Here is a 15,509-nt window from a genome sequence, read left to right as displayed (position 1 = left end):
CACCCTCTGCCAGCCACTCCGTCCGGAGCCAGCCGTGAGTGATGGAGCAGTGACCCACTTAACTCCAGAAGCTATGGCTGCTCTTTCCAAACCAGGGGTGCTGGTCTTTGCTTTTTCACTTGGTGTGTCCCAGCCATTCTGATGCTGGGTAAAATAGCTTCATTCTCTCTGCCCCTTCACACAGACCTAGGACCCTTCTATAGTGTGCCCACTGCCATGCACCTGCAGGGTCCTGGCTTAGGGAGAACTGACTCTACAGTGTGCCCACTGCCATGCACCTGCAGGATCCTGGCTTAGGGAGAACTGACTCTACAGTGTGCCCACTGCCATGCTCCTGCAGGGTCCTGGGCTTAGGCTTAGGGAGAACTGACTCTACAGTGTGCCCACTGCCATGCTCCTGCAGGGTCCCGGCTTAGGCTTAGGGAGAACTGACTCTACAGTGTGCCCACTGCCATGCTCCTGCAGGGTCCTGGGCTTAGACTTAGGGAGAACTGACTCTACAGTGTGCCCACTGCCATGCTCCTGCAGGGTCCGGGCTTAGGCTTAGGGAGAACTGACTCTACAGTGTGCCCACTGCCATGCTCCTGCAGGGTCCTGGCTTAGGGAGAACTGACTCTACAGTGTGCCCACTGCCATGCTACTGCAGGGTCCTGGGCTTAGGCTTAGGGAGAACTGACTCTACAGTGTGCCCACTGCCATGCTCCTGCAGGGTCCTGGCTTAGGGAGAACTGACTCTATAGTGTGCCCACTGCCATGCTCCTGCAGGGTCCTGGGCTTAGGCTTAGGGAGAACTGACTCTACAGTGTGCCCACTGCCATGCTACTGCAGGGTCCTGGCTTAGGGAGAACTGACTCTACAGTGTGCCCACTGCCATGCTACTGCAGGGTCCTGGGCTTAGGGAGAACTGACTCTACAGTGTGCCCACTGCCATGCTCCTGCAGGGTCCTGGCTTAGGGAGAACTGACTCTACAGTGTGCCCACTGCCATGCTCCTGCAGGGTCCCGGCTTAGGCTTAGGGAGAACTGACTCTACAGTGTGCCCACTGCCATGCTCCTGCAGGGTCCTGGGCTTAGGCTTAGGGAGAACTGACTCTACAGTGTGTCCACTGCCATGCTCCTGCAGGGTCCGGGCTTAGGGAGAACTGACTCTACAGTGTGCCCACTGCCATGCTCCTGCAGGGTCCCGGCTTAGGGAGAACTGACTCTACAGTGTGCCCACTGCCATGCTCCTGCAGGGTCCTGGCTTAGGCTTAGGGAGAACTGACTCTACAGTGTGCCCACTGCCATGCTCCTGCAGGGTCCTGGCTTAGGCTTAGGGAGAACTGACTCTACAGTGTGCCCACTGCCATGCTCCTGCAGGGTCCTGGGCTTAGGGAGAACTGACTCTACAGTGTGCCCACTGCCATGCTCCTGCAGGGTCCCGGCTTAGGGAGAACTGACTCTACAGTGTGCCCACTGCCATGCTCCTGCAGGGTCCCGGCTTAGGGAGAACTGACTCTACAGTGTGCCCACTGCCATGCTCCTGCAGGGTCCTGGGCTTAGACTTAGGGAGAACTGACTCTACAGTGTGCCCACTGCCATGCTCCTGCAGGGTCCTGGGCTTAGGCTTAGGGAGAACTGACTCTACAGTGTGCCCACTGCCATGCTCCTGCAGGGTCCTGGCTTAGGGAGAACTGACTCTACAGTGTGCCCACTGCCATGCTACTGCAGGGTCCTGGGCTTAGGGTTAGGGAGAACTGACTCTACAGTGTGCCCACTGCCATGCTACTGCAGGGTCCTGGGCTTAGGCTTAGGGAGAACTGACTCTACAGTGTGCCCACTGCCATGCTCCTGCAGGGTCCTGGCTTAGGGAGAACTGACTCTACAGTGTGCCCACTGCCATGCTCCTGCAGGGTCCTGGGCTTAGACTTAGGGAGAACTGACTCTACAGTGTGCCCACTGCCATGCTCCTGCAGGGTCCTGGGCTTAGGCTTAGGGAGAACTGACTCTACAGTGTGTCCACTGCCATGCTCCTGCAGGGTCCTGGCTTAGGGAGAACTGACTCTACAGTGTGCCCACTGCCATGCTCCTGCAGGGTCCTGGCTTAGGGAGAACTGACTCTACAGTGTGCCCACTGCCATGCTCCTGCAGGGTCCCGGCTTAGGCTTAGGGAGAACTGACTCTACAGTGTGCCCACTGCCATGCTCCTGCAGGGTCCTGGGCTTAGGCTTAGGGAGAACTGACTCTACAGTGTGCCCACTGCCATGCTCCTGCAGGGTCCCGGCTTAGGCTTAGGGAGAACTGACTCTACAGTGTGCCCACTGCCATGCTCCTGCAGGGTCCTGGCTTAGGGAGAACTGACTCTACAGTGTGCCCACTGCCATGCTCCTGCAGGGTCCCGGCTTAGGCTTAGGGAGAACTGACTCTACAGTGTGCCCACTGCCATGCTCCTGCAGGGTCCTGGGCTTAGGGAGAACTGACTCTACAGTGTGCCCACTGCCATGCTCCTGCAGGGTCCTGGCTTAGGGAGAACTGACTCTACAGTGTGCCCACTGCCATGCTCCTGCAGGGTCCCGGCTTAGGCTTAGGGAGAACTGACTCTACAGTGTGCCCACTGCCATGCTCCTGCAGGGTCCTGGGCTTAGGGAGAACTGACTCTACAGTGTGCCCACTGCCATGCTCCTGCAGGGTCCTGGCTTAGGGAGAACTGACTCTACAGTGTGCCCACTGCCATGCTCCTGCAGGGTCCTGGCTTAGGGAGAACTGACTCTACAGTGTGCCCACTGCCATGCTCCTGCAGGGTCCCGGCTTAGGCTTAGGGAGAACTGACTCTACAGTGTGCCCACTGCCATGCTCCTGCAGGGTCCTGGGCTTAGGGAGAACTGACTCTACAGTGTGCCCACTGCCATGCTCCTGCAGGGTCCCGGCTTAGGCTTAGGGAGAACTGACTCTACAGTGTGCCCACTGCCATGCTCCTGCAGGGTCCTGGGCTTAGACTTAGGGAGAACTGACTCTACAGTGTGCCCACTGCCATGCTCCTGCAGGGTCCTGGGCTTAGGGAGAACTGACTCTATAGTGTGCCCACTGCCATGCTCCTGCAGGGTCCCGGCTTAGGGAGAACTGACTCTACAGTGTGCCCACTGCCATGCTCCTGCAGGGTCCTGGGCTTAGGCTTAGGGAGAATTGACTTGTATAGCAAAAGTGACTATGAAACAGACAGTCTTGAATTTCTCCCAACTGAATGGGGGTGGAATTGGCGAACATACTAGGGAAGAGAAGTTGAAAGGGATTATGGAATGCCCAAAGGTAGAAATCTTCATAATAAGATGGGGAGGGGAAGGAAATGGATTAAAAAAACTCCATAAATAAACATTAGAAACCTAAACCTATCTGTTAGAAAAGGAAAAAAAAAAAAAGAAATCAAGAATTTATAGTTACATGTAATCCAGAATAGGTTGTGCCACTGAGAATCCAATGTTGACAGCCTGCAAGATAGCTCATCTGAACAGAGTGCCTTCCTTGTCACACAGAGAACTCAGGTTCATTCAACCCACCCCCCACAGCACTGGAGGGAGCTTTCAGTGCTTTGGTATCTTCCCCACTCTTTTCTCTCTCTCTCTCTCTCTCTCTCTCTCTCTTATTATCTCTATTTATTGGATATAGAGACAGCCAAAGGAAAAGGGTAAGAGGAGACAGAGAGATGAGAGAGAGACACTTGCAGCCCTGCTTCACTGCTCACAGAGCTTTCTCCCTGAAGGTGGGGACCAGAGACTCGAACCTAGGTCCTTGCACATTGTAACATGTGCTGTCAGCCAGGTGTGCCACCACCCAGGCACCCTTGTCTCTCTTTCTATCTGAAAAATCAGTGTTCAAGTAAAAAGTACCACTGTGAGTTGGGGGAGTGTTGTAATAACACCCGTATTTGTCACTGAGTATACCTACAAAAACAAACAAACAACAACAACACCCACTGCATTTACGTTCCTGAAGATAGGGCAATTATAAGAGCTCTGGCTGGAAAGTGGAAATTCCTTTATAATGTGAAATGGTGATCAAACTCTGAACAGTAGTGATCATTTATGCTGTGTATGTGGGGAGACTGAGATTGGACAGAAGGGATCGAGATGAACATTTAAGCTTCACAGATGTATCCCTTGAATGCAGTTTTGAAACAGATTTATTTACTGAGAGGGAGAGAATGAGCCGAACAGCAAGAGAGCGAGAGCACTTTTTATCAGTAGGGACATGCGTGTGGGGCGCACGGCCGGGATGTCACACATGCAGCTCCTATACTTTGCCCGCTAAGCTACCTCCTAGGGCCTCTGAACATAAACGTTTTATGTTCTGTTTTAAGACTAGGGAACGTGGAGGAGGGTGAGGACTACACAATTATGTCAGGTCTGTTCTTTTTATTCTACACCTGCAGTTCTGTGTGTTAGGAAATAAGACGCAGTGTCACTAGTTTGATCTCAATGTTTTAAACTCTGACTTTATTATTGTTATTATTATTACGATAACTGACTTTTGCCTGTGAAAGTAAAATAACTTCTGGGGGAAGTTTTACTTACATATGTGTGTGTTTCTGTTATATAAGTATCTCTCACATAAATCATGGGGCTGTGGTGTTGTCTGTAAATATAAAGTGAGATTGTTTCTGCTATTAAGCAGCTTCCAGAGATTAAAAAAAAAAATTTAAAAAGCAAACACCTCAAATGAACTTTACTATTTTTTAATCAATGTATAGTTTTCCATTGGCATTGCAATGTTATTTCTATTCCAAGAAACTTGAAAGACTGAATGATCTGCCCATCTCTCTCTCTCCCTCCCTCCCTCCCTCCCTTCCTTCCTTCCTTCCTTCCTTCCTTCCATCCTTCCTTCCTTCCTTCCTTCCTTCCTTCCATCCTTCCTTCCTTCCTTCCTTCCTTCCATCCTTCCTTCCTTCCTTCCATCCTTCCTTCCATCCTTCCTCCCTCCCTTCCTTCCTTCCTTCCATCCTTCCTTCCTTCCTTCCATCCATCCTTCCTTCCTTCCTTCCTTCCTTCCTTCCATCCTTCCTTCCTTCCTTCCTTCCTTCCTTCCTTCCTTCCTTCCTCCCTCCCTCCCTCCCTCCCTCCCTTCCATCCTTCCTTCCTTCCTTCCTCCCTTCCTTCCTTCCTTCCTTCCTTCCTTCCTTCCTCCCTTCCTCCCTTCTTTCCTTTCTTTTGTATGTGGTCTGTGTATTACTCTCATATTATTTCTGCCTACTGATCACACTGGTGACCCAGTTCATGACTGGTGTTCTTATGTTTGCTCTTAATGATTCACAACATAGCTACCATGAGAAGAAGCGACCCAAGAACTAACACCCAAGAACAAGGCTGGACTGGGCGCCAAGGAGTGGGGGCTCTGTGGACGCAGCTTGCACTGAATTTTGTTCTCTTCTGTCTCCACGTGCGGCAAGAGCTGCTAGTGGCCATGGTGGTGTTTGAGCTTCACTCAGAGTCTCTGAGACAGGTTGAAGTCACTTCCCTGAATGATTGTGTTTGGCTGTAAATGCTCTAGAGGTGGTGCTGTTGGAGATGGCATCACAAGGTTTCTCAATCCTAACTTGCATGATTGAGGTTGCCACCCACAGAAACAGTTTTCCAGGGTGGGGAGGGGGCTGTAGTCACAGGTGATCCAATTAGACATGTCACGTTCAGTTCTTCTGCTGAATGCCAGACATTTGGGGAGATATTTAGAGAAAGTGAAGGTATTTATGCCTGTGTCTGAATCTTTTAAGAGGCAACAACAACAACCAAAAAAAAAAAAAAAGCAACAGAAAAATGTCTTAACAAACATCTGATATTTAAAGTTAGTTTAATAAAGAATCCTTTTAAAAGTCATTTGGGTTTGGTTAGGGGGAGTACCATTCTTGGTTTGAGTGGGAAAAAAAGTTTACTGAGTCTTAGAAAAGATTGAAGTGAATAACAGATAGTTCTTATTTAAGTTTTTCTAGTCAGTGTCACTGCTTCTAACACTGCATCCTTGTGCTGGTGTTAGAAGACTCAACAAATTCAACCAATAAGCCAACTCCCATGTCTGGGAGCCTGGCTCCTACCTAAATGAAGTGTAAAAGTAAACACACAGTATAGATGCTGACAAGCTGCTAGCTTCTGCACAGTTAGTCTCAGTGACACAGAAAACATACTCATTTGAACATGTAATTTTGGTTTTGAAAGGGTCCCTTTAACATTCTCCTCCTCCTCCTCCTCCTCCTCCTCCTCCTCCTCCTCCTCCTCCTCCTCCTCCTCTTCATTCACCTCAGCCTTTTGACACTAGTTGCTACAATGGAAAATGGCTCCTTTAATGGAGAAGCATTTCCCCCAAGAACGCAAAGAACAGTTTGAAGATCACATCAACAAGAGCATGTCCAAAAGGGAACTGGAAGTTGGAGGAAAGAGTAGGCAACTTAATTCCCTCTTCATCTCTGAGATCTTTGGCCAATCTGAACGTAAAGGGCTAAGTCAGTGCTTACTGATTGGCAATGTTTGTAAGAACAATGGTGGAACCTAGTCATTAGATTAGATCTTGATATTTCCTAATAGTTAATAATAAGCCTTTCCAAGGTTTGGGTATCATGAAGACTGTTTACAATTTGTCCAGTCAAAACACATACTCAGTGGCACTCTTCTTGTTTGCTTTACTTTCTGTCCAGAGAGTAAGCCATGTTTTCTCCAGAATCTCTCTCAAGCTGCATGAAGGTAAAAGAAGGAAGGAAGGAAGGAAGGAAGGAAGGAAGGAAGGAAGGAAGGAAGGAAGGAAGGAAGAAAGGGAGGGAGGGAGGGAGGGAGGAAGGAAGGAAGGAAGGTAGGTAGGTGAGAAAGAGAAAGGAAGGAATGATTAGTAGTAGATTCTCTCTCCAGCCTCTGCTTGATGCATGGTTCTTTCTTTTCTCCTTTCGCCCTGCATTTCTCAGTCCACATGCTAAAGCCACATTACTCTTTCCTGTGCACTAAACTCTGCCAGCGCAAAGGGTCCCATCATCAAGGGCGCCCCACTGGTACGTGTGTGCTTGTGTTCACACTCATGTTCATATTTGTGAAGATGGCTGTTGCTGGTATTTGAACTTGGTCCAAGATGTCTCCCATTGTAAAAAAAAAAAAAAAAAAAAAAAAAAAAGGCAAGCCCTTGATTTCCTTCCTTTGTTGGTGTTGTGTTACTGTTGATGGCAACAACATGGGAAGGAACAACTGTAAGAGGACAAGTGAGAGAGAAAGAAGTCGGTGATGATGATATTACATTTTACGTAGGTCCTTTTCTGATCCTTGAAAAATAAAAGGACCCTTTGGGAAGACCAGAACTTCAAGACCAATTAGTGGAAATGATGCTTCTTGTGTTTGGGCATTAAATACCAGGCAGAGCTCTCTTTAGAGCGGATACTGCTGGCAGGGAAAGAGGTACCGACCTAATTACTCTTCCGCAAGAGTAAAAAATGCCTTTTGAATGCCTCTTTGGCAAATATGTCTCATTAAGGACAAAAACCAAACACAAATCCTCTACGAAGGAGAAATTAAGATGATAGGTAACTTGTGGCCAGGAGACTTTCTGTGCCACTGTGGGAAATTAAAATAAAGTTTGGGAGTATCAGGGGATAGGTTGTTTTTGTTGAGTTTCTTTCCTGTAGCCTAAATGTTATTATGGGACCAACTTTATTTTCCTCATCACCATTGGCTCTCGGTCAAGGAATGCTTAGCTCCTGGGGAAAGCAAAGAATCTTCAACCATTGACGACAATGGGGATTTGCTCATTCCCCCTCAGTAGGGGGCATGGCTTAGCAAACAGACATTCTGCATGTGAGAAATGGGCTCATTTTCTGGCCCATCAAATGAGACGATGAGAAATGAGAATTAAGTCGAGAACAAAATTTTATTCATTTGTCCTTATCATTGCTGAATTTTCTTTCTTCTGTAGACGTTAGCAAAGGCAGACAGCTTTTGTCATTATTGTGTGATGCTTATAAAAGCAGGCAGTTGGTCAGGCCACACTTAAATTTATAGATGATAGAAGAGGGTGTGTGTTTCCATCCAGGCTGTGTGAGTCACATTGGTCTTATATTGGCATCTTCTCTTAGCTGGACATTGTCTTGAACTGGCTATCTGCTTAATTCACTTTCATCTCCACTAGAGCCCCATGTCTGCTCAGCAAAGTAAAGAGGGCTGGCTACTTTTGTTTCGTGCGCTGCCCGGCAGGCACAGTGTGGGCAGGCCAGTGGCACCGAATGCCGAGGCCGGCAGCCCTCTGCCCTGGGTCTCTAGGATTTGTTTTCTGAGCCGTCGGGCTCAAGGAATTCGTCCATCATCTAACTATGGCTGTGTCCATCCAAAAGTCAGTGTACAGTTCTTCTTTCGCCACTACCTTGGAGCGTAACAATTATCATTTATTTAGCCATCCATATGGGAAAACTAAGAAAAAGATGTGTGTGTGTTTCCCAGTTTAACAAAATGCTTCATCTAATACGTGAAGACCATTTTGTACTTGGTGACTATTTAAATTTTTGAGTGGAGTTCCTGTATTAGTTCTAAATTTTCTGAAGTAAACTAGTCTGTCTCTATTTGGGGAAACTTTGTGTGACTGAACTGGACAGTGCCACTAAGAAGGAGAAGGTACTTTAGCTTTCCAAGAGAAATAATCACAGGTAACAGGACAGTCACCTGTAACTGAAGTGTCAGATTAGATCGTTCAGTTGAATAATCAGGAAAAGTACAGTGACCCACCCACGTTCTGCTTGGTTGGGAGTCAGGAAATACCAGCCCCACCGACCCCAATCACAGAAGTGTTCAGAGCTTTCAAATATCCTACGAATCAGGTGGATGGTTTCCCCTACCTAGAACCTACAGACACGGCGTCCAGGGAATACGTTTCTCCTGTGTGTGAGTTATTCACATAATGAGCAATCGCTCCAACACTAGTGATTTAGACCAATGAGAGTCCGTTCACGCCTTGTACATCAGAGTATGTTGAGGAATATTGCAAGCACTATTGTATTCAATATACAATAGCACCCTAAATCCTCATTATTAAAAAAAAATTTATTTATTCCCTTTTTTCGCCCTTGTTGTTTTATGGTTGTTGTTATTATTGTTGTCGTCATTGTTGGATAGGACAGAGAGAAATGGAGAGAGGAGGGGAAGACAGAGAGGGGGAGAGAAAGACAGACACCTGCAGACCTGCTTCACCGACTGTGAAATGACCTCCCTGCAGGTGGGGAGCCTGGGGCTTGAACTGGGATCCTTACGCCAGTCCTTGCGATTTGCGCCACGTGCGCTTAACCCGCTGCGCTGCCGGACTCCCCTAAATCCTCATTTTTAATGTGAGAACACTTTATAAGAAATTGATGACTTTGATGCCTACCCTCCACCGAAAGCTACGAAGAAATTTAAAAAGAACCCATAGATGGAAATGGTGATGATGATGATAATGTCCTTCAGGACAAAAATACATAAAACTGGAGGTGATTATGCTCAGTGACGTAAATAAGGAGGTGAAAGACAGCAGCTGGGTGGTTTCATTCCTTGTAAACTACAGAGAATTAAAGCTTAGGAACTAGAAAACAAAAACCGAATCGCTTGACTGTCCAGCTCTGTGAGAACTCCGGTGGTTGTGGAGGAGGAGGGGCATTTTGGTTGCAGTTACAGAGCCGTAACTCTGTGATCTTAGAATTGTGTAAAACACTAGTTTACAAACAGGATACAAAACAAAAGTTCGCCTGGATGGTGTGCTTGCTTTGCCGTGTGTGAATCCCAGGTGCAGACCTGATCCCTGCTGCATTCCAGGGGCTTCAGTGGCCCTCTGTCTTCCTGCTTCCCCACTCAGTCCTCCACTCCCACCCTCCTCTCTTGTTTCTCTTTATCTGAAGACACATCCTGCAGTTGGGAAGCCCTGACAGCAGCAGCAACAATCATAGCACCTTTAGCATGTATATTTTACCTATAAGCGTACCTAAAATACACATTAAAATATACACATATATTATGTACGGATGATATGTTTGCTACGTCAGATAAAAGTGTAGCTCATGAAATCAGCTCTTCTTTTAATTGTCCTTTTTAAATGTATTGATTGATTGATTGATTCTGGATAGAGACAGAGAAGTTGAAAGGGGAGAGGTGAGAGAGAGAGACAGACAGAGACTCCCGCACACCTCACTGCTTAACAACTTCACTTCTGCAGGCGAGGCCTGGGGGCTTGAACCCAGGTCCTTACACAGTGTACCATGTGTGCTCAGCCAGGTTTACCACCATGCGGTCTCTATAGCCCAGCTCTTTAAAAAGTGTTATTTGGGGTAGGGGGAGATGGCGTGATGGTTATGCAAACAGACTCTCATGCCTGAGGCTCCAAAGTCTCAGGTTCAATCCCCAGCACCACCATTAGCTAGAGCTGAGCAGTGCTCTAGTTAAAAAAAATAAATAAATAAAAGTGTCATTAGGGGCTCTCAAGATAGGCTGTGTGGGAGAATGTCTCCTTTGTCATGCCTGTGGCCAGGTTCAAGCCCCATTCCCAACACACTGGGGAGCACTCCAGTGTCTAGTGCCACTTGCAAAATGCCCAAGAAAACTCATTTTTAAGTAAAATAATGTCTCCCTGATAGTCACTGTAGGCGAATGTACTTATTTAAATCCCAGCAACATCTTTGTTTTCCGAGGAATCTAATTGCTATTCTGAACCTTCCTCTAGAAAACTAATAGTACTTGCTTCAGAACTGCCCTGCTAGGATTTTCCAGAAAGAAGAGAAATGACTTCTTTAATTGTCTCAGGTCAAAAGGGGCTCTGCATGAACATTAATAGAAGCTTCTGAATAAAAGTTCCTGAGTGTTTTCTATCAGCTTGGATTGTTGAGTTTTTTTTTTTTTTAATTATTTATTTTCTGTATTTGTTGGATAGAGGCAGCCAGAAATGGAGAGGGAAGGGGAGGGGATAGAGAGGGAGAGAGACACTTGTAGCCCTGCTTCACCACTCGTGAAGCCTTCCCCCTGCAGGTGGGGGACCGGGGGCTTGAACCCCAGTCCTTGCACATGATAATAGGTGTGCTTAACCAAGTGTGCCACTGTCTGGCCCCCAAATTATTGAGTCTTTAACAACACATTTCTAAATGACTTCAACTGTCAGCAGTGTGATATGTGGCTATACTTCTGTGAGGGAAATAAGTCAATTTGGCTGGGAGTGTTCTGAAATATTAACACTAGCGCTGAAAATCAGTGGTCCTGCCTTGATGCTGTTGGCTTTGACTAAACTCTTCTAGTGGAGTATTCCATTATGCTAATCCTCACTGAAATCACTGGCTCTTTCACCTTACAGACCCAAAGGCCAGCAAACTTCTCTTCAGTCTTTGTACAACTATCTAATCCACACATAAAGGGGGAAATGGCTCAATTTCCTTCTGCATCTCTTCAGCTTGAGTATGTATAGTTATAGTTCAGAGGATATTCTTGGTAACATTTACAACAGGCCAGTAAGTGGTGTGTGACCCTGTAGATCAAAAGAGGGAGACAAACATACAGGCCCATGAGAAACCTGAAGAAGAATTTTGGATTAACTGTGTATTTTTTGTTTTGTTCATTCTCTTACTTGATGCAGATGGTGAAGTTGCTAGGAGTCATAGAGTGGGCACCAGCTGTAGGAACCTTGAGGAAGGCTGTCACACTGAGGAGATCTCAATCTTTTCTAAAAAGATTGATTTGTTTGTTTGCTTCTTCAACACACCATATAGATCTGGCTATTAGTGGCTCTGGGGGGGCGGGTCAAACCTGGGACCTCTCGCACGGGAGGTTCTGTGCACTGTTATTTGATCTCCCCGGCCAGATAACATTTTTAAAATGTGGACTTTCCAGGGAGAGAGAGTTCTGTTTTACCTGCCTGGGTGGCATTTATGATGGTAACCTACACCACACAGTAACCTTTTCAATTTTTATATTATGCTATAGATAATCTTGTTTTATTTATAATTTTACTAGTGATTTAATATTGATTTAGAAGATGGTTATATAATAGGAGTCTGATTCCACAGTGCCCTCACCAACAGAGTTCTATGTCCCTATCCCTCCACTAGGAACTGCAGTGGTTCTCCCAAGGCCACTGACATGAATTGACTTTATATCTGTCATTACCTGTCTGTCTGTCTGTCTGTCTATCTTTTTATCTGTTTTCCTATTTTCCCTACAATCCTGCTTTCACTTTCCTTCTAAGTCACACCTACCCCTATTATTCCTTCCAAGCATCTTTCATTTGTTCCCCTTCTCTCTCAGATAAGAGAAACAGCGCCTCATTTCCTCAAGATTCATCTCCCTTTAAGTGATGGTATAAAATCAAGGTTCCTCATGTGAAGTGAGATAAGCCAGAAGCTGAGAAATAAGAACCGAGGGCTAAACACAGAGCAGAGTCTGGACTGGGCTTGGCCCACTGCCCCAAAGAAAAGGACTCTGGAAAGGAGGGTGGGGGAAGAGCTTTCGGGTCCTGGTATGTGATAGCAGAGGAGGGCCTAGAAGGGGGTTAGAGCGTTCTGCAGGAAACTGGGGACAAACAGCTGGATTACTATTGACTGTATACCATTAAACACCCCCTCCTGAGGGCAGGAGAATTAAGCAAGATTCCTTGTGACAGAAACTTCAGGTCCTGGTGGAATCGGAGTTCAAAGCCCTCGGATCGTCTCCCCCACCTACTTCTCCAGGGGTATGAGCCAAAATTCTTTGGGGTGCAGGAGGTGGAAGTTCTGGCTTCTGTAATTGCTTCTCTGCTGGACATGGGCAGTGACAGGTCAATCCATACCCCCGGGTTTTGATATAGTTATTTTTATCTACATAGTACACAAAGAGCCATTCCCTTATTTTACCGTCTAAACGACTATCACCATTTTACAGACGGCAAAGCTAATGAAAGGGTCAAGTGGCAGATCCCCTTCTATTATGTGGGGCCAGAGGTTTGCCAGCTCTGACTGAGAACTGAGTGCCCTGTCTCTCAGTGACTGGATGCAGTTAAATTATGTGCCTTGGCATTTAGCAAGAAAATACAGATCTCGCCTGAGGATTTTAGACTTCTCTAGTGGGAATTCAGAAAGAGGTACTATATCTTATGGCTGATCCTTTGTCTGCAAGTATGCTTCTGCTGCTTAAAATGAAGTCAATTAATCATCTGTTATATAATATGTGCTCGGCATTGACAGCAAGTAGGCTTGGAGAAAATACCAGCCTCGTACTAATTATGAAGGGAGTTAGCAGTCGTGGCCTTCAATGTTGAAAGCACTTACTCTGCAGAATAAAAAAATAAAATCCCTTTGTGGGGCCATTCCCGACACCCCCTGTTATGCTGCTGCTTCATTTAAATCCGTCTATGGTTGTTGCATCCTCTGAAGAAAGTGCCACATCTCATCAGAGTTTATGACTATAGAGAGTACACTCAAGTGGCGATGTATTTAAAGTGGTGTTCTCTGCCTCCTTCTTTTTCTCTGCCCACAGGTGAAGTTGGGTGAAAACGCCCCCAATTCTAGTGTGGTTCATGTCTCCAAGCCTGAAGCAGGTGACAACACTGGCAGGGGCGCCCAAGATAAGATGGTGGATGGAGCCGAGTGCCACCTTCTGGACTTTGCCAGCCCCGAGCGCCCACTGGTGGTCAACTTTGGCTCGGCCACTTGACCGCCTTTCACTAGCCAGCTGCCGACCTTCAGCAAACTGGTGGAAGAGTTCTCCTCAGTGGCTGATTTCCTGTTGGTCTACATCGATGAAGCTCATCCTTCAGATGGCTGGGCGGTGCCTGGGGATTCTTCTCTGTCTCTCGACGTGAGGAAGCACCGCAGCCAGGAAGACAGATGTGCAGCAGCTCACCAGCTCCTGGAGCGCTTCTCCTTGCCGCCCCAGTGCAGAGTTGTGGCTGACCGCATGGACAATAATGCCAACGTAGCCTACGGGGTCGCCTTTGAACGCGTGTGCATCGTGCAGAGACAGAAAATTGCCTATCTGGGAGGAAAGGGTCCCTTCTGCTACAACCTTCAAGAAGTCCGGCATTGGCTGGAGAAGAGTTTCAGCCAGAGATGAAATCTAGATTAGCTGTTAAAGGTATGATTGCAATAGAGGCTCTTTTGTTTGTCTGTTTTGTTTTTAATATGGAAAGGGAAGGAAACTCAGAACTGAATCCACTATTTCAACTACGTCCCACTGCCTCACTGAAAGATGGGGATTTGCATGTCAGATGAACACAAGCCTCTTACATCTCAATACTTCTGTGCCATTCAAATGACATTTGGCGGATGGCTTCTTTTTCCCAGTGAAAAGTCCTGGGTGAAACAATTTCCAAGATGGAGAGGAAGACACGTTCTCTCAGCATCTGAGCAGCTGACCTGGAAAAGAAGTGACACGGCTAACGTGTGCTCTGGGACATGAAGAAAATCATGAATCGTTGCTCTGTTAGGGAAAGTGCTGTCTATATTAGTAAATGGGAGGTTGCCTAGGGTTTATTTAGCCTGGATAGAAGCCAACTGGAAAATTCCCAATATTTACTTACCGTGAGTTCTGCCACTGAAGTCATGTGGTTGGGACCACGGTGTTTAACATGTTAGTGACTGGTGTTCTAGTGTCTCTTTATGTATTATTCGATGCCAATTTAAAGCAGTCCCAGAATTCAGATGTGTGTCTGTAGAGACCAAGGATGACTCCCAACCTAGAGGGTTAGCATGATCACTTGAAATCTGAGGGTTACTTTCTAGTCTAGTGGAAAATCAAATTGATCAACTATGGAAAGGAGGTAGGAGACACATATTAGGAGGCTTCCTTGAGATTCAACTTGGAGCTGTAGAGAGTGGGAACAATTTATTTTTCACAGAAAGATGCAAGGCCAGGCATAAGAAGAAGCCTGCTAAAACAGTCCTTGACTGAGTGAGAAACGGAGATGGAAAAGGCAAAAAATGCACTTTGATATTAGTATTTATGAAGGTTTTTTTCTTTCTTTTCTTCCTCCTCCTCCTCCTCCTCCTCCTCTTCTTTTTACCAGAACACTGCTCAGTTCTGGCTTATGGTAGTGCGGGGAATTGAACCTGGAACTTTGGAGCCTCAGGTATGAGAATCTCTTTGCATAACCATTGTGCTATATACCCCCCCCCACCTCATGAAGGCTTTTTTTATTTAATAATTACTTTTTAAAACCATGCTTGTGGTATGTGTATTTTCAGTTGGTGGATTATACTCCATGATACCAATTAAAAGTAAAACCAGTGGGCCCAGTGGTGCTGGTCTATGCCTCCCCATTCCTGCATTTATGACAACCAGTGGGCCCAGTGGCGCTGGTCTATGCCTCCCCACTCCTGCATTTATGACACGGCGCCATTCAGTGGGGCCTGTCCAGAAGTCTTTTCCATACATGCAACACAGGGAGTGCGTGTGCTCTGCAGCCCAGCTACGTGCTCTCAGCTGCTAAGGGCAAGCACCTTAACCACTCCCTTTTCTCCTCCTCAGACAGGCGTTATCATGAATACGAGGTGCCAAGTTTTCTTCAGTTGCAAAACAGAGAACGGGAGAGTTGTTTTGA

General features: G+C 46.8%; 1 protein-coding gene across 2 annotated transcripts in view; it reads left to right on the top strand.

Annotated features, from left to right (window-relative positions):
* Window positions 1-15,239, top strand: part of DIO2 (iodothyronine deiodinase 2) — a 198,204-nt gene extending 182,965 nt beyond the window's left edge. The window contains exon 4 of one of the 2 annotated variants that reach the window (XM_060181350.1): window positions 13,448-15,239. In XM_060181350.1, coding sequence (XP_060037333.1) covers window positions 13,448-14,035 — 588 coding nt within the window. In that variant the 3' untranslated portion in view covers window positions 14,036-15,239. The remainder of the gene's footprint in view (window positions 1-13,447) is intronic. The other variant, XM_007534385.3, reaches the window with a different exon arrangement.
* The last annotated feature ends 270 nt before the right edge of the window (window positions 15,240-15,509 follow it).

Source organism: Erinaceus europaeus, chromosome 22 (assembly GCF_950295315.1).
Source record: "Erinaceus europaeus chromosome 22, mEriEur2.1, whole genome shotgun sequence".
In the NCBI taxonomy this organism is placed as follows: domain Eukaryota; kingdom Metazoa; phylum Chordata; class Mammalia; order Eulipotyphla; family Erinaceidae; genus Erinaceus; species Erinaceus europaeus.
Note: the sequence above shows the minus strand (reverse complement) of the source record. Positions and strands in the feature narration are given on the sequence as shown.